The 26,604-nt window shown below is 39.5% G+C and overlaps 1 protein-coding gene across 10 annotated transcripts in view; it reads left to right on the forward strand.

Moving 5' to 3' along the window:
• Positions 1-26,604, forward strand: part of ptprk (protein tyrosine phosphatase receptor type K) — a 586,179-nt gene that overhangs the window by 137,268 nt on the left and 422,307 nt on the right. For 9 of the 10 annotated variants that reach the window (XM_043683662.2, XM_043683679.2, XM_043683684.2 and 6 more), the window contains exon 3: positions 12,175-12,446. The exons of the other annotated variant lie outside the window; for it this stretch is intronic. In XM_043683662.2, the coding sequence (XP_043539597.1) occupies positions 12,175-12,446 (272 nt within the window). The remainder of the gene's footprint in view (positions 1-12,174; positions 12,447-26,604) is intronic. 10 annotated transcript variants of the gene reach the window in all.

Raw genomic sequence — 26,604 nt, forward strand, 5'->3', positions numbered from 1 at the left:
AGACATGAAATATGAGTAATTACTACTGACCCCATGAACAACAGCTCAGTTCCAAGTATGATAAGAGAAAAATGAAACTGTTGATATGCTACATTGAGTACTTGCACATTTTGTTAAGCAGCAAGTCCAAATTTAGTTAGGTTAATTATTTCAAAATGATCCAGTTTTGGGATTTTCTACTTCTGAATTCAGTTCAGCTTTCTCCTTTAGTGCTGTACCTACAAAATTGTATGATGCCAAGTTTTGAGGAGGTACTGCATGTTGAGTGCAAGGAAGAGGAGCTCAGTTGTGTGGTGTACCTCTTATGCTTTCTAACAGCCATGAAGAACTGCTTGGTTTAGCTGGCATTGGTTAGAAAGTCCGGACATTCGGTTAATTGGGAAGGAAGTGTACTTTTGCTTTTCTGAATCTGTTTGCAATGCACCATTTCAGTTGCTCCGAGCCAGTGCAGGTGATTCAGTTTGGATAATTAACCATGAAAAACAAGAATAATGTCGACGGCTTGTTGGCCAGTAAGTGCTCAGCATGAGACAATCTATAAATAGCAAATGCAGAATGCTGGAGAAAACTCAGCAAGCCTGGCAGCATCTGTGGAAAGAACAAATTACATTTTGAATCTGGTATGATGCTTCTTCAGAAACTTTAACTGTTTCTTTCTGTACAGATGCTACCAGACCTGCTGAGTTTCTCCAGGATTCTGTGGTTATTTTAAATGTCCGAGCATCCACAACATTTTGCCTTTGTTTGTAGTGTATAAGTACACAAGTCAGGGAAGGACGACTAAAGCATTAAGTTGGATACTCTGGGTCGTTACTTGTTTAAGAAAGAGGTTTGCGTCTTTCAATTATAAGTGGTTACAGCATTTAAAGGATGCATTATCATGCATTGCGTCTACAAACTGTGGGTAAGAATTGCAATTAATTTTACACGACTGATTAAGTTCATAATTTACATATAACTCATCATGCAGCGATGAGACAGACATTGTGTTGCGACTGTAGAATGAGAGAGCTTCTGGAAGTGATCCAGGGTAAACGTAAATGCACCAAATAACTCCTTACTCTGAGATTAAGCCTTCTCGACTTCTTCTTTCCCACAAGGGAAACAATCTGTCCGCACCTTGGAGGAAGTGAGGACTGAAAGTCAGAGTCGATAAAATGTGGAGCTGGAAAAAGCACAGCAGGTCCGGCAACGTCAGAAGAGCAGGAGAGTTAATGTTTTAGGCAGGACCCTTCATCAGAATGCAGGAGAAAACTCAGCAGCCCTGGCAGCATCTTTGTCGAAAGGATGGCACTGAAAAAGCACAGCAGGTCAGGTAGCATCTGAGAATCAGCCCTATATCAGGAATGCCTGACCTGTGGTTTTCCAGTGCCACCCTTTTCGACTCTGACTCGCCCACATCTGCAGTGCTCTCTCTCCTTGCAGATCTGTGGAGAAAGTTACGATTTGAATCTGGTGTAATGCTTCTTCATAAACATTAACTGTTTCTTTCTGCACGGATGCTGCCAGACCTACTGAGTTTTTCCAACATTGTGTTTGTTGATTCTCCTGCTCTTCTGATGCTAATTGACTTGCTTTGCTTTTGCCATCTCCACACTTTATCGACTTAACCTCTCCAGATCCAGCCTGTCAAGTCCTTTCAGAATTTTGTATGTTTCAATAAGGTCACCCCTCATTCCTCTACACAGGCCCAACCTCTCCTCATGCTGACAGTACCTTTGTAGCCTAGTTAACTTTCTCTGGACTGTATCCAATGCCAGTATATTTTTCCTTTGATATGGGGCCCAGAACTGTTCATATTCCACCAGTGGTCTGACCAGTGACTTGTATAGTTTTAGCAAGACTTACCTCTTTTGTATCCCTTTTGAAATAAAGGCTAACACTTAATTAATCTTACTGATTACCTGCTGAAGGGCGGCACAGTGGCTCAGTGGTTAGCACTGCTGCCACACAGCACCAGGGTTCCAGGTTCAATTCCAGCCTTGGATGACTGTCTGTGTGGAGTTTGCACATTCTCTCTGTGTCTGCGTGGGTTTCCTCCGGGTGCTCCGGTTTCCTCCCACAGTCCAAAGGTGTGCCGGTCAGGTGAATTGGCCATGCTAAATTGCCCGTAGTGTTAGGTGCATTAATCAGAGAGTGGGTTTGGGTGGGTTACTTTTCGGAGGGTCGGTGTGGACTTGTTGGGCTGAAGGGCCTGTTTCCACACTGTAGGAAATCTTAAAAATAAACTAATATGCAAATTACTTTTTGGCTTATGTACAAGGATCCCCAAATCCCATTGAGCTGTGACTTTCTGCATTTAGATGATTTTCTCTATTTAAATGATATTCAGCTCCTTTATTCTTGCTGCCAAACCTTACATTTTCCACATTGTCTTTCATCTGCCCATTTTTTTGTCCACTCCCTTAACCTGTCTGTTTTTCTTTGTCGACACTATTTATCATCCTTTCAACTTATTTTTGGTTAATCCTTAAAATTGGCTGTTATACAAGCTAAGTCTCTCACCTTTTGCTAGTTACACACATGACCTCTTGATAGAGGATAAGCTTTGGGGATTCGGGAGATGATTTACTTGCTGCAAGATGCCTTGTTTCCGATGGGGTGATAGTTAGATTCCCGTTAGTTGGCGATCATTGCTTAGCACTTGAGGCATGAATGTTAGTTACCACTTGTCAGCTCAAACCTAGACTTGATAATCTAGATCTGGCTGCATTTAAACATGGGACTGCTTCAATTTCTGAGGAATCACAAATCCATATCAATTTCTGATGGGTGATGTACTTTGAAGTTGAGAACTTATCCAAGTGCGGAATTGCATCTACTGTTGTACGTTTTGCAAGCATGGACTGTTTGGGTGTGGTCAGTACCTTGTTTGTTCAGAGCAGTCAAAGGGATATGCTGTTGGATGAGATCCCCCAGACTTGTATCTATGTATCTGGCATTGTACAAGCATTGAAATTCATATAGTTGAAACTTTATTGCTGGAACAGCACAGCAGGTCAGGCAGCATCCAGGGAACAGGAGATTCGACGTTTCGGGCACAGGCCCTTCTTCAGGCCCTTCTTCGGCCTGTGCCCGAAACGTCGAATCTCCTGTTCCCTGGATGCTGCCTGACCTGCTGTGCTGTTCCAGCAATAAAGTTTCAACTTTGATCTCCAGCATCTGCAGACCTCACTTTCTCCTTGAAATTCATATACCATATTACTCATTTGTGTGATAGGGCAGAATGTTTTTTTGACTTGGTGGCAGCATCCTGCTCCTGCTGAATCCCACTTGTGTTTCTACTACAAAGTAGTATGCTTCAGTAAAATGTGTCCGCTTTCAGTGGCATTTGATGTTAATTTTCTTCAGTTTGTCACTGTCGCTGGTCTCTTGGAATTGGATTACTTCTGGGTGATTTCTTGTACTTTCTTCATTGGCGACAGCTTAAAATGATTTATCTATTGTTCCGTTTTTCTACTTTCCAATATAAATTCTCCTGTCTCTGTATGCAACGGTTGCTAATTTAGACTTTGATAATTTTGTCCTTATTGTATATCTGTCGAAGCTCTTACTGCCAGTTTTCATATTTTTTTGCTAGTTAACATTCGTATTTTCTGAACAGGTCAGACATCATTGTTGCAATCCCTGTAGATGACTTGCATGCACGCAACACCCCCATGTGCATCCGTGCACACCCTAACATGTACGCACGCCCCCACATGCTGCACAGACACCCCCATCTCATATCCCCACACTCTTTAAGAAGCTGCCCAAGAGCAGGAATCACATGTTGGGATGGGTCATTGAAATGATTATTCCCCATGTTTTTGTTTATTCTTTCAAAAATGTCTGGATATATGTGTTTTGTTTGCAGAGGACAGATTCGTACCCCCGGCCAATGCTCACCTGCTCTTTTCCTGAATTTATGGATGGAAATGATTGGACCTTTGGCAGGTGATTCATTCCAACTGTAAAAGTGGCTTGTGACAGACTTAACACAAATGAATAGCTTTACTTTATTCGGTTGTGTTCCTCAGAAGCACTCACATCAGAGCATGCTACCGATAATATACAAATGGTGGCTAAAGTCCATGTAATCAGACAAAGTTTGGATTGCTGCATTTCACACATTGAAGTGGATGTACAGGTTTCTATTAAACAAATGAGTTAAATGGACCCGCCATTATGAAACCCAGTAGAGTTTACTGAATATGATTAGCCCAGGATTTTTTCTGTGACCTTACTCCGTGTCTCTTTTCTGTGTGCTGCCTTTACGAACTTTGTTTGAGATTTTGATTTCATTTTAAAATGTTTACAATGTCATTCTAAGTATGGTTAAATTACACCATGACAGTTAGTGCCATCATTGGTCTGAGCCATTGCAGCCATTACCAACATTGAATGCATTTTGGTTGTCATCAGTCATGTGTGGTTTTTCCAAGGTTGTTTCTTTTAGTTGTACTAGCTGCTCATCTAATTTTAATCAGCTTCTGTGATTTATATTGGACTCCTTTTTAATAAATCTGGGTTTAAGATGTAAAGTCATCCTCCTTGGTGACTTTAATCATGATTGGCGTAGTGCTTAACACTTGAGCTCAAAATTTGTGTTATGCATGACAAGTTTAGCAATGTGACTTGCTCTCCCAATATTACCAGGCGCTCATATAAACTGGAGAGATTGAATTTTTGCTTTTCATTACTGCGTGGAATTGGTGTTTTTTTTCCATCATAAAAGTGATTAAATGTATCTGCAAAGGCATAATAAATTAGATCATGTACAATATTCTTAGGAATTTCTGTGCAAAATTGGATATTCACAATTTTATTTTTGAATCTATAGGGAAGTATAAATCCATAAATGACATACACACTTGATTTAATCAAATATGAAAGCATGCTCAACTGTTTTGAGTTTATTGCATTTGTTAGCATGTTTGTGTTCTAAAAAATACAACTAAATTATTTGAGAGTCAAACAGTGTAATTTTATGCTTCTAATATAATTTATAAACTTTAAATATATTGAGGAAAATAGAGTTGGAAGCCTGAAATGTTTTTTGGATATTAAATGTACTCAAACTATAAATTTTTTCATCGAAAAGTAATATCCATGGTCCCTTCCTGTTAGCTGACCTTTTCCTGCTGGTTTTGAATTTGGAAAATAAACCAATCCGAAATCTGAATAATTTTTCTTCCTGATCTTTGTGCATTTTGGTCATTCTTGGATGTGCTACTAATATTATCACTTTTTCAGGCAGATGCCTGTGCAGGTAGAAGGTGAGATCATAATGGATTGGAGTCCATGTAAGATATACGTTCATTTGAACCTGCTCTGACATTCAGTATGATCATAGCTGGTCTTTGGTTTCAACTTCACCTTACTGCACATGTTCTATATTCCTTCAGCAAGTGAAAGGCCAAACATCTCTCTTTCAGCCTTAAATATGCTCAGTATTGAACCATCCAGGACACCCTGAGGTAGATGATTCAACAGATTTACAATACTTTGAGTGAAGGAATGTTTCTTATTTCAGTTTGAACTGGCTATATGCTTATCCAGAGACTCTCCTCTTGTTAGTTTCCAGATCCTGAAATCCAGTTGCACAAATTATAGTATGATTAGTATGCAATTTACATATTGATCTCTGTTATGAGGTGGGCAATACTCCTCCTCTTTGAATCTGAAATTACTTTGAAGGTTAATGCTTTCAAGTGATTTGTTTTGTCTCTGCTCATTGCGTCTAACCGGTGATACAGCAGAGATTAGGGATTCTCCATGTGAAGAATGCCACCTAAATGGATAATTGGTAATTGAATAAGCAGTTGATATTGCAGGCATACAGCTTGAACAGCTCATGGTTGTCAGTGTAACTTTCAGTATTCTGACAGTTTGAGCCATCACCAATGCATAAACCATTGGCTAGCATCTTATTCCTGGTTAAGCATGCTGTGGGTAATTTAAAAGTATGTCACTGCATTGAATATACAATCTTGTATGTAATTTCCACTTAACATGCAGATCTTTCTATCCTGAGTAGTATCCATATTCCATGAATGCAATTTCAAATCTTCATTTGTAATGAGATAGCCATTGTCTGCTGCAGTTTACACTGTCTCCATGATGATTTTAGTTTTTTAAGTTACATGTGCCTAGGGAGAGCAGTGTGTTGTTCAAAATAATCTTCTTTCCAAACAATCTTTCTTGGAGGAATCCACTGCTCAGTTATGGACTGGCAGTGTTATGGACCAACCGTAAAAATTGATGATCTGAAAAATGTTGGAAAATAGGTTTGGGCAGTCAGTGATGGAGGGCTTTGAATTCATTCAGTGAGTGGTGTGAGGGTGAAACATTCATGAGACTAAAAGGAAAATATTGTAGATTCAGGAAATCTGAAACAAAAACAGATAATACTGGAGAAACTCAAAAGGGTTGGTAGCAATCTGTGCAGGTCATAAAGTTGGCATCTGAAGTCCAAAATGACTCTGGATCTGGACATTGAGTTCACCGATTTCAGAGTATAACTCTTCTGACTTCTATTTTAATTACAAATCCCTTCCCATCCATATCTTATTGGCTTTGCTGTCAGTAGAGCCCTAATTTTGTCCTTTTCACACACATAATTTCCACCTAATTTATATCTCAATACTTCCTTGTATAAAAACACCATTTTCCAGTCTCTTTCAGTTCTGTCGAGGAGTTGTATTGGACTCTAAACATTAATTTTATTTGTCTTCCTGCAGGCATTGCCAGACCTCTAGAGGTTCTCCAGCATTTTCTGTTTTATTTCCAACATGACTTTTTTTTCCCCAGAATTGAAGAGAGAGGTGACAAAGTGGAGATGAAGTTGGGGGAACAGCAAGTATAACAGAAGGGTAAAGTTGAAGTGTCATGGGGATCTGGACGACTGATGTCACTGATTTAAAAGACAAAAGGAGTGGTAATGGTTGTAGAGAAGAGAGAGAATTACAGAGTAGGTGTTAATCGTAGACATGAGTAATTAATGACAGAGTATAGATCGGATATAATGAAAGCAAAACAAAGAAAATCAGAGGCTGCCCTCGCCCTTTAACATTACTTTGCCTCTCCTTCTGGTCCATATGCTTAACCTCACATTTTCTTCCAGTGCAAAAGAATCATTTTTCCACTTTTCTTTTCAGTGTTGATTAATTGCCACATTGGAATGAAAACTTTCATACTTTCTGTCTCCAATCATGTGTGACTCGTGAGAAAAGTATCCACATTCAAGTCCGTGGAGCTAAGGTTATAAATTCTGCTAGTTTTCATGTTGTATTCCTGTTGAGGACAAAAATAGATATGTTATCAAATAAGTATTTATAATTTATTATTTTGTCTGTTTTTAGTGCTACTAGATATTTCAGCATGTTTTCATTTTTGCTTAAAGGCAATATTAGGTCCCTCATATCAAATGGAAACATATTTCAGCAATGTTAACTGGACTTGCTTTCAATGTTGAAAACCTAAAATAAAAACATATAATACTGGAAATGTCTTTGATCAGTAACAAGATTACTATTTTGGTTGTAATTTGGAGTTCAGATGCTAATCTGTGCATTTCCAGCAATTAGAAGCTGTTTTAGTTTTTACTTGGCATGCTATAGACCTAAGTCTTGAGCCTTACTGTGTAACTGATTAGCAGATAACCATACACAAAAATCTATTCAACCAATCTACACACTTCCATTTTATGAATCCTCCTTGAATGGTGGCACTGATTAATTAGCTTGCTGGCTACCACTGACAGTTACCAGTCCTAAAAGTACAATTGCTGAAGACGTTGGTTTACTTGTCCGCTTATAGCCAGCTTTGCTTCCAATTCGGTTTATTAAAGCTATTTTATGCCTTTGTTATGGACTACTAACCAAGGGAAAAAATGTGTCTAATTTTAACTTGACAGAGAATGGCTAATTGGTTAGCACTGCTGCCTCACAGTGCCAGGGACCCGGGTTCAATTCCAGCCTCTGGCGACTGTCTGTGTGGAGTGTGCATATTTTCCCCTTGTCTGCGTGGGTTTCCTCCAAGTGTTCTGGTTCCTCCCACAATCCAAAGATGTGCAGGTTAGGTACATTGCCTACACAGTTCAGGGATGTGTAGGTTAGATGCATTAGTCAGGGGTAAATGTAGGGGAATGGGTCTTCGGAGGGTCGGTGTGGACTTGTTGGGCAGAAGGACCTCCTTCCGCACTGTAGGGATTCTATGATTGTATGATTCTAACAGTATCAAGCCAGTCTAGTTGTGGAAATGGTAAACCCATATCTCTGAAATAGATGTTCACATGTGGCTGTTGATGTTCACTTGATTAGAGGTTGAAATGCTGAAAGATTAATGGCATTATAATTTTGATGCAAATGCTATCTGGCATTTGCCTGATGTTATAACTTGAGAACTATCAGATTGTAGAAAATAAATGCTAACTTTTTCAATACATAAGATTATGTTAAAAACCAACTTGGTCATGCTTAAAGTTTATTTACTGACTCCTTTACTTTAAAGTGCCTGATTAAGTAGTCTATCTTTGACTCATACTGTACAGTTATCACGTTGTGTTTAAATTGCTTGGCGGTATTCTAATCTTTTGTTTTCATTGATAAACATAACTGTTTAATTTAGAATATGTAGTGTAGCAAGATAGTGTTGAATTGTAAGCGGCAAATGTCCCAGTGCTGCTTACAGCATGCATTCCATTTTTACAGTAAGCTTTGTTTGTTTGCTCTGTATGAAATTGAATAATGACAATATTGTTTGAATGTTTTAATAATATGAACATAAGCTTCATCAAGCTCTCTTTGTGTCTTCGTTGTAAGTATCCTTTGGTATAAAGGATCTGCTGCAGTTTGAATGGTCTATTGATCAAAAAATATACTGTGGACTGTCTGCTCAATATATTTTGGAGGTATAAAACAAACCAAAATAGATGTTAAAATTATTCTTGTGGATGCAGGAGTGTTCTTCTGGATCCTGAAGAATAATTGGGAGTGATTATGGATCTGGGCTTGATGCTGCATCATTATGCCAGCTGGGTCAGTCTCTGGGCTACCTGATATTGTGCTGGCACAGAGAAGCGCAGTGCCTCTCTGGTGTGTGCACAGCCTAGCAGTGAGGTCCTGCTCACTGGGATGGGGTTTCCAATTGCAGATTAAGCTGACTTGTCTGTGGACTTTTCTGACAACCTTGGATGGCATTTTCCTCCTTTCCTAATTGACATCATATCAAAGTTGTATGACAAATGCATTAGTGTATTCAACTTGCTTTTCATGTGTTTGATTCCGCTGAGTTAGGTTGAAAGAATCTGAGTCTGGCTGTAACATACTCATTACCTATTTCACTTATGCTCATAGTTCAAATGTGCTTCCAACTTCTAAACCTATTTGTTTTCTGTCAGAAAAGCCACAGGGTTGTTTGTCTGCCAGGAATGGGAAATGCTACTCTGGTGTTGTAAACCTTTCTTAGGTGTAATTATTGGCCCAGAGCACTGAGAGTTTTGCTCTGCAATTAACTGGACTACTCTGCAATTAACTGGGCTATAGCTGAGTCAAGTGCTTCATTCTTCGGCTACAGGTCAAATTTTTACCCTAGATACCTAGTAGGAATTTGGCAAGCAAGTAATTAAAATGTCTTACTAATGTGCCCAACTTAATTTTCTGTGAGCCCTCAGGTGACTAATATTATTTGCTTTAACCAAGAGAATCTTTAAGCAGGAGACTCTTTTGAAAAGTGCCAACTAGTCCTTTAAAATATGCAATTGACATCACTGGGTTCTGAATGTAATTTAAACCTGAGATTTGTGAGGAAGCCATTAAGATCGCCTTGCTGGAATGATTCACAAGAACATGAGAAAGGAGTAGGAAAAGGTCATTTAGCCTCTTAAGTGTGCTCAATTATATGATAACAATATGGCTGATATGTTTGAGGCTTTATTCCACTTTACTATCTCTCCCTCTATCACCGTTCCAAACCACTTGTAGCAATCTCACGACCAGCAATTGATTAAATTCATTAATGACCCTGACTGCACTGCTCTCTAGCAGAAGAAAATTCCGCAGAGCAGCAACCTATTAAAGAAACAAGAGAATACAGCACAGGAACAGGCCCTTTGGCCTTTAATGCCTATGCCGACACATTTTGCCCTTCCATAATAAAACTACCTTCACTTTCAGGATCTATTGAGAGAAAAATATTCTCCTTGTCACATTTTAACTGACAATCTCATCATTCTAGAATATCCCACAAGTGAAAATATCCACTTGGCATCTAAAGAACGGGATCCCCTCAGTACCTTATAAATTGCAATAAGATCGCTTTCATTCTTTTAAATTCTAATTACAGTCTGCCTGACCTATTCAACCCTTTGTTCATGCGATAGCGACTTCATCTTGTAAATCTGAGGGCTAATATTTGAATATGTATATGATGGAAAGACTTTGAAGAGAGATGCTGTTTGTGTCACATCGAGAGTTGTAAATAGATCACAAGTCCTCTAGCAACCTCTCTCACGTTATGTAGAGCACAATCTCCATTGAGGCTACCACATAAATAACAAAAATCAGTCTGGTGAATCTTTTTGAACTAATGCAATAATTGCCTGGGATGTTCTGAGCCCACTTAGATTTGATGGTTTTTAATGATAATCCTCCCACCATCCCCCTCAATCCCAAACATTCCAAGCTCCAACTGAATTGTTGAAGACTATGTAATCCAGTTTCCTATTGTTGCTATCCTGAAGATCTAACTTCTACTGACCAATTCAAACTCAACACTGGAGATACTTTAATTTCCAGGCCTCATCTCTCGGTATATTAGCTTGACAATGTAGCAGGCTGTGCAGTTCGCCTTCTCTTTCCTTCACTCCACTTGCAAAGCTTCCACTTTCAATTCTTTGCATTGAACCTCTGCAGTTTCTCAGCCTCTCCCAGTCCCTCTTAAAATCTCAATAATTGGAATTACAGAATGACCTCGGTTATCCAAACATCAATTATCTGAATTTCAGATTATCCGAACAAGATCTCAAGATCCCGTAAATTGTTATGAACTCTGTATAACATCTATGAGATAGATGCTCACCCACAATCTCTCTCAAGACATCCACAAGGACAAAAACTCTTCCTTTTTTGAACACCCTGACACGCACGGGAAGTGAGAAGGAACAAACTGCAGTGTATTTAAGATTGCGCATTAACAACACCACCAAACAACACACAACAAAAACTGAGCTGCAACCTGAATTTCCAGTTCTTCGGGAATCTTAAGAATTGGGAATGATGTCCCGATCCGTAACACCACATGGACTTATGTTGGATCCACCCCCCCCCCGGCCAGGTTGCTTGTGCTGTCCACGCTCTTGCTTGCTCGCTCGCTCTCTCTCCTGGTCATTTTCACCAGGAGACTGGGGCCGGGGCTGAAATTCGCTCATTGCACCTGACAGCAGTTGCTTCACCCTCGCTAGCAGAACCCACTCACTTTGTCCTCTACGTCTGTGCACGCACACATGCGCACGCATAACTGCATCAATGAGTTAATTAACCTTTAGCTTGCTCTTGTCCCAATTCAAAATGTTGAGAGGGTGAAAGACATCAGACATGAGTCGTTGCTCAGGAGTTGGCATAGACACGGGATGCTCCTGTTCAGTATGGCTTCCTTTGTATACGATCAGATCGGTGATCAGTTATCTGAACAATCAGTTATCCGAACCAAATACTCCCCACCCATCTCATTTGGATAATTGAGGTTGGTCTGTATATCAGTTTGACACAATGAGGCTTCACTGCTGTTGAAAGGTATGGTCAATATTTGTGAATTGCTTCTGGGTAACAGTTAATCTCTGTTCAAGCATAAATAATGCTTTTATCACTTTGGCTGCACCCTCTGTTTTGGGAGGTGTGTAGCATTAGTTTTGAGACCTTCACGGCTGAAATTTGCTTGGACAGTGTCTCTGAAGGAAATGAATTCTAGTTTCCTATTGAGAGTATTCTACATTCTTGGGAGAACGAGTACTTAAGCATTCTCCGAAATCTTATAAAAGAACAGATTAATTTAACAATTAGCTACATATATTTGGCATATAAACTGAAGACTAGTTACGCTAACTAGTCCATCCGGTACATGCAATATTTTGAATATTTTGTGATGCTGTATCACATGTATAACAGTCTGCTTTTTTTTATGTTTTTTCAACAGGATCCTTCTTGATGGCTGAGTCTTCTCAACATATGCCAGGAGATAAAGCACGACTCTTGCTTCCATTAATGAAAGAAAATGACACTCACTGCATAGATTTCAGTTACTGGTTATACAGCAAAGATTACTTGAACCCAGGAACACTGAACATTTTTGTCCGAGTGAACATGGGAGCCTTAGCAAATCCTATTTGGAATGTGACGGGATCTCAGGGAGCCGAATGGCATCGGGCCGAGCTGGCAGTGAGCACCTTTTGGCCAAATGAGTATCAGGTAATGATGGTTGTCTTCACTGTAGAGTCAAGAATTTGAGCAGTTAGCAATGAAAGGATAAAAGGGCATCTACAGTATGAATAATGTTGAAATCACTAATGGAGAAGCTATTAACATGCAGTTTCTTGTGCATTTGTTTCGAAAATGTTCAATCAAAGCACAGTACAAATCAACAAATAATTGTCTAGTGAACCTAGTAGAAAGCACAGTGGAGGTCACTGTGATCGAACTGTACATTGCATTGTTAGATTGCTCCTTAGGTAGTGTGTCCAGTTTAATGACATAAACAAAAGGAAGACATTCCCGCTTTAGAGTTTGCAGACAAAGGAGCTGTCAGGATCTTCAGTCTTGGAGGACCCAATTAGGAGGAAAATTCCAGAGAATATTGAGTTTTTCAACCTCCTAGGAGGATGTGAAACATAGAAAATGAGAACAGAAATAGGCCGTTCAGCTTTTTGAGCCTGCTGCACTGTTCCATATGATCATGGCTGATCATCCAACTCCGTCTGTTCCTGCTTTCTCCCAAACCCTTTGGTCCCTTCTGCTCTAAGACTACATCTAATAACTTCTTGAAAGCATTCATTGTTTGGGCCTGAATCACATTGTGAGCATAGGCTCACCACTCTGGGTGAAGAAATTTCACCTCAGCTCAGTTCTAAGTGGCCTACTCCATATCTAAGGAGACTGTAATTCCTCATTCTGGACTCCCTGACCATTGGGAATATCCTTCCTGCATTTACGCTGTTCAGTCCATTTAGGATTTGATAGATCTGTATGGTTGCCCCCCCTCATTCTCCTAAACTCAAGTAAATGTCCTAACCAACCCAGTTTCTTGTCAGTCCAGCCATTGCAGGACTCAGTCTGGTAAATCTTTGTTACACCCCGTTCCATAGTTAGAACATCTATCCTCTGATCAGGAGATGAAAATATAGTACTCCAGATTTGGTCTCATCATAAAGGGGAAAAACCATTTGCTGCCTTTACCACCTGCTCTACCTGCATGTTTGCTTTCAGCGATTGGTATGCAAGGACTCCCCGGTGTTGTTGCACTTGCCCTTTCCCAATCTATTGCCATTCAGATAATACCTTGCCAACTTGTTTTTGTGACCAAAACGGAGAGCATCATTTTTATCCACATTATATTTCATCTGCCATGTATCTGCCCATTCACTCAACTTGTCCATAGCAGTAGTGACCTTATACTCATGCTATAAATGGGGGAAAAAAAAGCTAAACCTGGAAAAAGAAATTAATCTGAGTGGGATGTAAGCAACAAATTCTTCACACAGAGCAATCCGCACACAGAAGCATCTCCTGGCTGGAGTGAAAGTGCTGAAGTCTCATCCAGCTTTGATTGAATGTAATTCTCAGTTTTTACTAATAATGTCATGTGACAAGACTGGTAGAAGGCTTCTTTGGAGTTTAGGTTTTGGCGGTACTGTTTGCTTAATTTGCAGAATGCAGCAATATACAAATCAAAATAGTATATCGGGGGAATATGAAATTGTCCATTTTGGTAGGAAGAATTAAAAACATTAGCACATCCATCTAAATGATGAGAGAATGTAGAGCAACGACATGCGGAGGGATTTGGATGTCCTAATGCATGGATCACCGGAGGTTAGTATGCAGATAAAGCAATTAATTAGGGAAGCTAATGGGATATTATAATTTATTGTGAGTGGAACTGAATACAAAACTGGAGAGGGTAAGGCTTCAGTTATGCAGGGTACTGGTGAGTTCTGTGAAGAGTGTTGGTCACCTTTTTTAAGGAAAGATGTAAATTTATTGGAAGCAGTTCTGAGAAAGTGTAGCAAACTAATGCCAGGAATGAGCTGGTTGTGTTCATGAGAAAGGTTGGATAGGATAGTTGTTTACAAGATTGAAACATGGATGACTCTTGGGAACTTTCTGTCAGAGAATCCAGAGCTAACCCTTTAAAAAGGAGCAGTCACTGAACTAAAACAGATGAGGTAAAATTTATTCTGTCAGCAGATCATGAGACAGCGGTAGATAGATTCTTGTTGAACAAGAGTGTGAAATTTTAACCAGTGGAGGCAGGAATGTGATTTTGACACTCCAGTCAGATGACTCATGACCTTATTGAATGTTGTGCCCTGAAGAGGAGTGCTCCAGAATTAACCATGTCCCTGGCCAGGCTGTTGCAGTACAAATATGAAATTAGTATTTTCATGACAATGTGTAAAATTGCCTAGGTTTGTCTGTTCCACAAAAAGCAAGTCATACCTGGCTATTTACCGTCCTATAAGTCTACTCTAGATCCCGCAAACTGATGGAAGAGGTCATCAGCAGTGTTATCAGGCAACACTTTCACAGGAACAACCTGCTCTCTGATTCTTGGTTATACTTATGAAACGCCCACTCGGCTCTTAACTTCGTCGCAGCCGTGGTCCAAACATGGACAGGAGAGCTGTACTCCAAAGGGGAAATTCAGGAGTCTTACCTTGATGTCAAAGCAACTCTTGACTGAGTCTGGCATCACGAAGCCCTAGCAAAACTAGAGTGAACTGAGATTGACAGCTTTTTAAGTGGGACACAAAAAATAGTTGTTGTGAATCTGTCATCTTAGTCCATGGATATCACTGCAGGCTTTCCTCAGGTTAGTGTTCCAAGTCCAACCATCTTGAGCTTCTTAATTATTTACCATCGCTTCATCATAAAGCCGAAAGTTGGCAGGTTCACAATATTGTGATGATGGCACAATATTTAGCATTACTCGAATACTGTAGCAGTCCAAGACCATGTATGACAAAACTTGGACAACATCCAGGCTTGGACCAATAAGGGGCAAGTAATTTTAATGGCGCACACATGCTGGGAAATGCCCATCTCCAACAAGAGAAAATCTAACCATCATCTGTTTGACATTCAGTTGTGTCACTATTTCTGACTCCTCAATTATCAACATCTTTGGGGTTACCATAGAAATTGAACTAGACCATACTGTGGCTACAAGAACAGCTCAGCCTTTGAATTCTGCAGTGCGTACATTATCACGTGTCTTCCCAAGGCCTGCCTACCATCAAGGCATAAGTCAGGAGTGTGATGGAATATTCCCCATTTGCTGAGGGCACAGTTCCAACAACAATCAAGAAGTTTGACACCATCCAGAAACAAGGAGCCCACTTGATTGGCATGTTATCCATTTCTTTCAATATTCTTCCCTTTCAATTCACATACACAGCATCTATAAAATGCATTTCAGTAACTCATCAAGACCAGGTAGAGAGAATCTAGATAAATGTGAGGTGCTGCATTTTGGAAAGGCAAATCAGAGTGGGGCTTATACAGTTAATGGTAAGGTCCTGAGGACTTTTGCTGAACAAAGAGATCTTGCAGTGCAGGTGCATAGTTCGTTGAAAGTGGAGTCTCCGGTAGATCGGATAGTGAAGGAGGTGTTTGGTCTGCTTTCCTTTGTTGGGTAGAGCATAGAGTATAGGAGTTGGGAGGTCGTGTGGCTGTACGGGACATTGGTTAGGCCACTTTTGGAATATTATGTGCACTCTGGCCTCCCTCCTATCAGAAAGATGTTGTGGAACTTGAAAGGGTTCAGGGAAGATTTAATAAGGATGTTGCGAGGGTTGGACGGTTTGAGCAAAAGGGAGAGGCTGAATAGGCTGGGGCAGTTTTCCCTGGAGTGTTGGAGCCCGAGGAGTGACCTTATAGAAGTTTATAAAATAATGAGGGGCATAGATAGGATAAATAGACAAGGTCTTTTCCAGGATGGGTGTAGGTTTGAAGTGAGAAGGGAAAGATTTAAAAGGGATCTAAAGGGTAACCATTTTGTGCAAGCGTGGTGTGTGTATGTGGAATAAGCTGCCAGAGGAATTGGTGGAAGCTGGTACAGCTACAACATTTAAAAGGCTTCTGGATGGGTAAACGAATAGGAAAAGTTTATAGGGATATGGGCCAAGTGCTTGGAAATGGGATTAGATCAGTTTAGGATATCTGGTCGGCAGGGTGAGTTGGACCGAAGGGTCTACTTCCATGCTGTCATTCTCTATGACTCTATTACCTGGATGGTTAGATGCACCAGGTACATGGGCATATCACTAACTACAATTCCTTCTGCCTTATCGTTGTTCCTTCTCTGTCGTGAGGTTAAAATCCTGGAACATCCTTCTTAATAGCATTGTGTAGGTGTTCCAGAACTCCAAGGACTGCAACAGTTAAAGAAGGAAGCTATCTCATCATCTCCAGGGCAATTTAGTGTCGCAGTTAAATGCTGGCCCAACCAGTGACATCCACATCCCAGAAATTAATTTAAACATAACTGTTAATGGTACCTTCAAGGATAGTTACAGCTATATCTTGTGAATTATTTTGACAGACCATCCAGATTTTACTTGTAGCAGTGAGTCACAAACTCCTTCAACTTTGTGTTTCCCCAGAAGATGTTCTGTTTATCTTCTTCAGAAATCTGGTTGCTACTATTTATTTGATAGTTCCTCCAGCACAGCTATGCTCTATTGCAGCTTCTACCTGCAAGTAGTTGTCAAGCCAAAGTGATTAATCTCAGAATATCTTGACTATTGTTTACTGTCCAGCCACTCACTCACTACTTTTGACACTGTCACATTTGGTTGGCTAGGCTATGTTCCAGCATCTATTCACTGGCATAATCCCAGCTCTCTCTCTCTCACTCTGACCCAACAATGGCTGCTCCCTGTCTTCTGTCCGTGCCCCAGCTACACTGGGGAGCCTGCTCACCCAGAAGCTCCTCCGTATGGCCAAGCTTTCATACTGTGCAACAGCTCATACAGTTGCATCCTCACATTGCACACTGTGCAAGTGCAGTGCTGATTCATGCCCTTCCAAGCCTTTAACCAGGGCTCAGACTCAAACACAGACATTCCAATTTACAAATTAGATTCCCTCAATTGTATAAAATAACTGTATGTGAATGGTCCCCTCTCTGATATAAAGCTTAATTTTTATAATTGGAAGATTTGGATGACGCACTGTTTAGGATGTTCAGTAGTGGATGTCGATCTATCCATTTGATACCAATGAATTTTTCAAAGATGGTTGCTTTCGGCAGCTTGTCTTAAAGGTTAAATTTATGAATATTGAAAATGCCTTTTCTCAAGAAGAGGTAGATTCTACTATCTTATTAAAAATCAAAACCTGAAGGCAGAAGTGAAGTTGCGGACAGGAGTGATTTTTCTCCAGCACAAGTCATAAATGAAAAGGGATTTTCAGCAGCTGCCAAGATGGTGCTGGAGGGTAATCATGCCTCATTTCCATTGAGCTAGAGAATTAAAAGAATTCCCATCCTCTTGTCAATGAGATATGTGCACAATGTTAAGCATTTTCTATTCAAGTTTCCTTGCCATCAATCTGTGTGCATACATTATACTCTTTTGACTGTCTTTACAAACTACTTTGAAGTTTGTGTTGTAATCAGAAGGCTGCAAGTACCCCCAGTCAGCTTCTAAAATGAAAATAAATTGTATCCAGTTATATACCTTCAAGATGTTTGGGTAAGGAATGAGTTCACCAAATATTAAGACATCCTAAACAAAATAAAAACAACAGCAGATGTTCGAAATCTGAAACAAAAGCAGCAGCGATTTTCTCAGCAATTTGTGTTTTCAACTGAGACATCCTCTTGGGTGCCAGCAAAACACCTCAAGAAATCAAAAAGTGAGTCTTAATAAATCAGCTTTTGAGTAGTTTGGAATCAAAGGAGCCAGCTACATCACCAACAACAGAAATTGTTGGGAAAACTCAACAGGACCGGCAGCGTCTGTCGAGAGTTAACGTTTAGGGTCCAGTGAAGCACCTTCAAAGCTTGTTATTTGTCTAACCAGCTAAACTAGTTCTCTTTCCTATTCTCCACTGATAATCTGATTTCTTTACCAGGAAATTGGAAGGAGAATGTAATAAGCGACATTGTCATTTATTTGCAATATGAGACCTTGTATTTCAAAGACCTTTATTTGTTTCGTTACCCAAATCTCATGAATAACTAAGATTAAAGATATTGGCACCTTGCCCCTTGTTGCTTTTATCCCCAGTAACTGAGGAATGGTACAATTTAATCTGCCCAGAGAAAACAATAATATAAATTTATTTGACTGTCTTCTGCTAGCCTTTATCATTGATGTCTGTCAAATTAGTAAGTTTGATCTCCTTCATAATCCTCAAAAGTAACTTTTATCTCTTGTACTTGCACTTTTTAGTAAGCATTTCATGTTTGAAGAACTCTTTTGAATTATGATTACTGTTGCTTTCATTTACTACATGTCTGGAGTGTTGAGACAGTAGCTGAAATGAGTCTTTCTATTTGGGTGCATGGAGTTTCCTGCTTGTTACGTGTAGAGAGTTTCAACATTTCAGATTGCTGGGAAAAGATGGTCAATCAATAAAACTGCCTTGTACTAGCATCGATGTTGGTGAAATGCCATGAACATGCAAGACCTAAATTACTTCAGAGGGGTGGCACAGTGGCTCAGTCGTCAGCACTGCTGCCTCACAGGACCAGGGATCTGGATTTGATTCCAGACTTGCGTGACTGTCTGTGTGGAGTTTGCATGTTTTCCTGTGTCTGTGTGGGTTTCCTCCCACAATCCAAAGATGTGCAGGTTAGGTTGATTAGCCATGCTAAATTTGTCCATGGATGTGCAGGGTAGGTATGTTAGCCATTGTTAATGCAGAGTTATGGAATAGATTGGGGACTGGGTTTGGGTGGGATGCCCTCTGCAGACTCAATGGGCCAAATGGCGTCTTCCTGCGCTGTAGTGATTCTATGATTTTAAATGCAAGATAGACGCCCGATAGGAACATGCTAAACTTGTGTCTGATTTTAGTCATCGAAGACAATGGAACATAAAATTGGACATCACACGTGGATCAGACTAAAACCCGCTTTGTTCCTGCACAGTGTGTGTTAACAGAAAATGTTGTCTTCACTTTTTCATACTTGAACTTGGAGAATTTGAGCTATGTCTTTTTTATCACTAGTTGCACATGATCTTGCTGTGATTCTCCCCAGCCACATCCCTGCCAATTCCTATCCATATTGAGATAAATTATAGTTCTAAACAAACTCTTCAAGTGGATTAAAGGGTAGAGAAGACATTAAGAATCCTACTGCCGTTCTTTATTTTCTCTTTTTTTAAAAGTTGTTCACAGTATGTAGGTACCACTGACTAGGCTAGCATTTATTGTCAATCACCAATTGCCTTTGAGATGGTGTTGTTGAGGTACCACCTTGAACTGCTGCAGTCAGTGAGGTGGAGGGGAACTGGCAGAGTATGGTCCATCATTGAATGCGCAGAGGAGGGAAAGCAGAGATGAGGTCTCAGAATAATATGATTGAGCAATGAAGAATGCACAGAGGACAATGGTCACAGTGATAGATGTTGTAATTTATGACTGGTTAGATAAAGTCAGAAAAGATATTTCTTTTAGTTTAGAAATAGTGACTGATTTGGTTCACTTCTGGTTGGAGAGTAGGAATTCTACCAGTCAGGTAACCAGATCTTCAAATCTTAATGACAGATATTGTTGCTGGAAAATGGACAATTAGAGTACAGCAGATAATTGTATGGTTCTATATTCAGAACTAAGATGTGATTTTGGTCTAATTGCTAGTTACAGTTGAAGGCAGACTTTCGACTAAAATGTACAGAACATGGTGCTCCAGTTGTTACCTTGTGAGCTGTTGATTGAAACTTACATATACCTAATTTAAATGCAGCACTGGGGGGAGCAAAACAATGCCTATATTAATTGGAGGTTTGTGTTGCCTTAAGGTAAATTGGAGGAGGTGGGTGGAGAATGGAGCAGTAATTGTGTTCCTTGCAGTAAATTTAACATTACAAATGATTGCATTTTGAGTTGGTGAAAGAAGCAAAACGTTTTCAATATTTTAAAGTTCAGTTTAATACTAGGAGTGCATTCTTCAATTGCCTATATGAAATAGGGTGAATAGTCTCAAGGTTTTGTTGGTGCTGTAAATGTATTGTAAGGCCTAACCTATCAGCTCCTGTGCGACATTTAAACTTCTGCTTTGGTTCTTTTGGAGAGAGGGAAAACTGCAGACCTTGTAAGTCATGATTATCTGCAAAAGCCATTTTCTTGTCTCATCTGAGTTTAAGTTGAAACAACCTCACGATTTTGGAGTAAAGCTAAGAAATGTGTGGATGAGGTTAATGAAAACATTATAAACTTGTGCACACAGAGTGGAAAGCAACTCTCCACTTTGAACTGTGGCTCAGAAACAAAGCTTGCATTCACCTTTCTTGCCAAGATAGATTATATAGCCACCTATCTGACTGAAGTGAAATACTGTCCCCAGCAGAACTAAAATTGACTTATTGCCAGCTTTCGATATTAGTGCACAAACTTAACTTGTTAAGAAGGCTCAACAAATAGGTCTTAAATGGGAATACTATTGGCTACCCCCTCAAAAAAATATTAAAATATGTTTAACACACACAATCTTCTATATTCATGTTTGCTCCTTTCTCTCTGCTTTCATATATTTTCTCCTCCCGATTCTTTGTCCAATTTATTGCTCTCTCCGGTTTTCTTCACTCTGTCTTGTTCCCATCACTCTTACCATTGTGCTATGAAAAATAATTGCCTCAGCTCATTGTTTTACGGTTGTCCTTTGATCTCCTTGTTTTTGCCCCTCTGTCTTGTTGATCCCAAACTCTATCCCCTTTTTACTACTTCCCCAACCTTGGCCCAGTTATTCCACTGTTTTATAACCTGCTTGTACTAAATCTAGACTTAATCTTGATTGCTCAAATGATTACAGTGGGAGATTGACTATTGATGATGCCTATTTGTTTTAATTTTTGTGCCAAACTTTATATACCCATAAGTAATAGATGTTTTGAATCAGTTATTCAGTTTATATCCTTTCTATAATAGTTAACTTTAAGCTCTCCAAACTGTTTAAGGTAGCACAGATTGGGGTTAACAGTTAAAATTTTGTTGGAGGAATTCCAAAATTTTTATTCATGGGATGCTCGCATACAGTCTTTTTTTTAACCCCCAACCTCCCTGCTCACTTCATGTTTCCAGCCAGGCCCTTTCTTAACCTCTCGTTAGTCTGCATGCTTGTGCATTGCTTTCACTAATTCATTCTGGCCTCTGGCATCTGTCTTCATTGTCTTTTCCATTTTGACTGCCTCACCAAGCAAGTCTTCACTCTTCCAACCTCTGTTTTCTTCCTCACTTTTTTTCCTGCCAGATCTTTGGATTTTCTGGCCTTAACTACACTATTCTCCTCTTTGCTTTCTCAGCATTGATTTGTTAGTTTTTAGTTTTTAATTGTTGTTGCTGAGAAAATAATTTTTCTGGACCTTGTGTAGATGCAGGTGATTGTGGGGATTGGTATTCAGAAGTGGCTCCATACTAGAGGTGTGGGGTTTGACAGTACCGCATGAGGAAGCCCCCAGTTTTGGGTTTGTTATTGAATAATTCGTCGGATGGTTGCATGCAGGAGCATTCCCAATTTCTTGATACTCAGACAAGCTTCAGTAAGTCATTTGAATGGAAGCCTCATGTGGAGTGTCACAAAAGAGTACAAATCATAGAATTAGACTTGTTGGTGTTGAGTAAGGCCATTTGGCCCATTGTGCCTGAACCAGCTCTCTGAACATTTGATTTCGTGCCAAAATAGACTGCATGTTATTTCTATTCAAATAGTCATCCAATGCCTTACCGAATACTTCATTTGAACTGACCACTGTATTTCCAGGCAATGCAAACCAAACCTGGACCACTCAATGTGTGACATCTAGAACTATGCACAAAACTCCAGCTGAGATCTAACCAGTGTCCTATAGAAGTTCATCGCAACTTCCCTGCTGTAGTGTTCTGTGCCCCTGAATTCTATACTGTTGGAGATACTTGTAATTTACTTCATACTTGCTGTGATGTATCTCTGGAGCAGGTGGGACTTGAAATTGGGCCTTCTGAACCCACAAGAGTGCTAGCCTAGAATATGTATCCTTTATTAACAATTGCCTCCTGTAATGAATTATGAGCATGTATACCCTGGTCTCTCTTCACCACCACACCATTTTAGATGGGTATCTTTTATGCTATTCCTTCATGTTCTGTGTAACAAAATGCATTATCTCTCACTACTTTGCAGTGAGCTTCATCTGCTGCTTCTCGGCCTACTTCACCACCTTATCTTTTTAAAGTTTATACGTTGTCCTCTAGTTTACATTTCTTCCATATTTTGTGCCATCCTCAAGGACTGAAGTTGTCATCCTCACCAGGATCTAGATAATTTTTATATGTACAGGATAAACAAGGACCCCTGGGAAGCTTCAGAACAAGCCTTCAGCTAGCCCCAGCAATTTCCCCATTGAGTTTATTAAAGCATTAGGTAAGTTCCCTTATGGTAGGCTGGTCCAGAAGATTAAGTCACATAGTGAGTTGATCTGTTGGATACAAAATTGGCTTGACTATAGAAGACAGGATAACTGTGGAGACGCATTTTTCTGACCTGAGGTCTATGACACGTCGTGTTCTGTAAGAATCCGCACTGAACATGATGATTTGGATGAAAATGTAAGTGGTCTGATTAGTAAGTTTGCAGATGACGTTGGCAAAGAATGCAGACCAGCTGTAAATTTGGCCAGAGAAGTGTTAGATGGACTTTAATCTGGACAGGTGAGTTGGTGTATTCTTGTAAGTTAAATACGGGAGGAAAGTATACAGGAAATAGCAGGGCCCTGAGGAGCATTGATATACAGAGGGATCCTGGTGTACAAGTCCGTAACTCCCTGTGTGTAGCAATATAAATGGCCTTCATTGGTTGTGACCTTGAGTATGAATTTGGAAAGTCATGTTACAGCTGTGTAAAACTTTAGTTAGGCCACACATGGAGTTTTCTATGCGGTCCTGGTCGCAACACTATAGGAAGGATGTGGAGGCTTTGGAAACGGTGCAGAAGAGGTTTACTAGGATGCTACCTGCATTGGAGCATATTAGCTATAAGGAGAGGTTGGACAAAATGAATTGTTTTCACAAGAACATTGGAGGCTGATGGGTGATCTGATAGAAGCATATAAAATTGAGAGGCATGGATAGTGTGAATAGTCAGTTTTTTTTCTCAGGGTTGAAATGTCAAATACTAGGGGCATAGATTTAAGGTTAGAGGGAGAAAGTTTAAAGACGATATGTGATGAAGAATTTTTTTTGAACTGAGGGTGATAGGTGCCTGGAACACGCTGTCAGGGGAGGTGGTGGAAGAAGATACAATAACAATGTTTAAGAGGCATTTAGACAGATACATGAACAGACAGAAAAACAGACAGAAAATAGCGGGGTATGGTCCATGTGCAGGCAGATGGGGTTAGTTTAGACTGGTGTCATGGTTCGAGCTACAGTGGTAGGCTGAAGGGCCTGTTCCTGTTTTGTATTGTTCTATAGTCTGTTAACTCTCGCTTTTCTATCACCCAGCCAATTTGATGTAATTAATCATACAAGGAGCCAACCTTTGAGATAAATCAATAATATGTGTGAACAGTAGTTAAGCGCTACTTGATTGAATCTCCATGAATCGTTAAACCAGAGTTAACAGTGCAAGTCATGGAATCGAACCAAAGAAGAAAGTGGCCCTTGTGTCCCAATGCAATTTGACTTGCTCTCCACAGATTACCGCTCAAACTTGGGACTTTATATGGTTCAAGTTGACTAGGGCAGATCTAATGGTGAGGTATGTTTTAAATTAGGTTATTTTGCTTATGCATGGTATTTGATTTTACTTTGGTGTGCTAAAACAATTTGTATGCATTTGATTTAGCATGTGAGAGCAGGAATCCAAACAGCTTTTGCTGTTACCTCATTTTGAGGCTCAAGTTCTTAGACTGTTGGCAGAGCCCTAAATCCTACATCAGGTAATTTCCGCTTACTCAGCCCAAACCTTGAACTTTGCAGCATTAAGCTAAACCAGTAAATTTCTCATTGCCTTCAATTACTAAGCTTATGTGGGCTTCTTTGGAGTGTCTGGACCTTTCTTCCTTAAAAAAAAACTTGCAAGATTGCCAACACCAGAAATATCATAAACAACCTGATAATACCGTCTGAAGGGCTTTTACCATACTCTACATAGAAATGTAATTCATTGGTAAGCATTTAGCTCTTCCTCTCCGTTAAAACAAAAGACCTAACAAGCTATAAATTTGTCTTCATATATTGAAAACAAGTGTAGATTTGTGAAAGTAGTTGACAGCATGATCAATTGAGATTAATGCAGCAAACCTAATTTCCCCAGTGCTTTGTCTGAGAGCAGTATTCTGTAACCCTTTCCCTCATTGCAAATTTAATCTGGAATGGAGTTACTTCCCCTCAACAGTATTTCTGAATGGTTTGAGATGTGCCAGAAATTTAATAAAACTGGGAGTTCAATTGATAAATTAGAAACAAACCTATTGGAACGTTGCTGTGTATTTGATGAGCACTAACTGTGGCAGATTGTCTTTTGAAGTACTACGGAGGGGAAAGAAAGTGCTGTAAAAATCACCTCTAACAGTTGTCAAATTAAGCTTATATAAGGTCAAGAAATGTAAATCAGATATTTGCTTTTGATTTCTGAAATATTGAAGGGTAGTTGAAGTGGAAGTGTGTTCAGTTTAGTGCATTTTCTCCAGTAGCTCTGACTACAATATTCCTTTATTTCACTGTGATATTTGATGTTCAGTATGATGCTCCATAGAGCCTTACAATCTGTTATCCAGGTGCAGCTGGGTTAATGGCCTGGTTTGCCAATCCAGCTGAGGAAAAGTATTTGTTCGGGAATGTGTGTTTAATTTTTCAAAATACTGTGGTGAACATAATCTGGAATTAATATATAAATCAAAAGGCAAGTTCGAGTTCCTGTCTAACAGTATATAAAGAAAGGCTCATTAGGTGCTCCGGTTTCCACCACAATCCAAAGATGTGTAGGTTAGGTGAATTGGCCATGCTAAATTGCCCATAGTGTTCAGGGATGTGTAGGCGAGGTACATTACTCTACATTTACCCCTGACTAATTAGGGGTAATGGGTCTGGGTGGATTACTCTTTGGAGGGTCATTGTGGACTTGTTGGGCCGAATGGCCTGTTTCCTCACAGTAGGGCTTCTATGATTCTACTTGTGACCTTTATACTTTAGGATAATTGTTCATCTATTCACTCTTAATCATAACAAATAAACATTCCAGGCATGCTGTCCTCATTGCTAACGTGGATTAATTTTAAAAGATTTGTTTGCTTTAAAGCTTTCTGGAAATTGCTGGGAATCTTACAGTTGAGAAAGGAACAGAAATGTACAAAACATGGAAAACAGCTTCAAAATGGGAGGAAATGTAAAGGAATATGAATTGAAAGATCCAGCCAGTTAGGGTGGAGATTCACCGCTAAACTAGTCTAATCAATGCAGATATTTACTAACAGATCCTGCTGAACTACACTGTCAAAACAATTAAGCAGAAGTGACGAGATCTTATAGTTTTCAAGTTAGATCTCAGTTGCAATTATTTTTCATAGCACATGGATAAAAGTGAAAAAAGGCAAATCTAAACATTATTTCATAATAAAATAAAGAGGATAGAAAGGCAAAGCAGTAGAACAGTAAATGAAGAATTTTAAATTGATGTAACATTCTTTATCTATGATCAATGCTTGGAATGACCTCCCAGTTAATGTAAGAATAGCAAAATCTTGGAGATATTTGAAGAAATATTTAAATATACAAGGGTTAAGGGAAAACTACAGAAGACTTGTTATAAAGAAATTAATTAGAGATTAATATCATCTAAAGGTTGTTTGTGAAAAGAATATTACAATGTTTTCAAACTGTCTGAAATTGAATATTCAGAATTGTATTTTGTTCGGGGAATGTTAATTGTATGTTGATTGTGTTTAATTATAGGCAGATATTGGGTATTAACTGGTAATTCGGTTCTTCCCCTATTAACAAACACAGGCTGAAACATCTTGGGTTAAAATGTACGTGTTGTAATCTGTAATCGTGTGATTAATTCCTTATATAAAACTGTATGAAGATTGGCTGAAGTTATACGCTTCAACTGACTTTCTAGACGAGAACCAAAAATATTAAAATTGCGACATTGTTTGAAGATGACACCAAGAACCTTGAGAGGAAAAAATTGCACTGGATT

Source organism: Chiloscyllium plagiosum, unplaced genomic scaffold (genome assembly GCF_037043375.1).
Source record: "Chiloscyllium plagiosum isolate Xiang-an unplaced genomic scaffold, Cpla_swu_hap1 HiC_scaffold_3, whole genome shotgun sequence".
In the NCBI taxonomy this organism is placed as follows: domain Eukaryota; kingdom Metazoa; phylum Chordata; class Chondrichthyes; order Orectolobiformes; family Hemiscylliidae; genus Chiloscyllium; species Chiloscyllium plagiosum.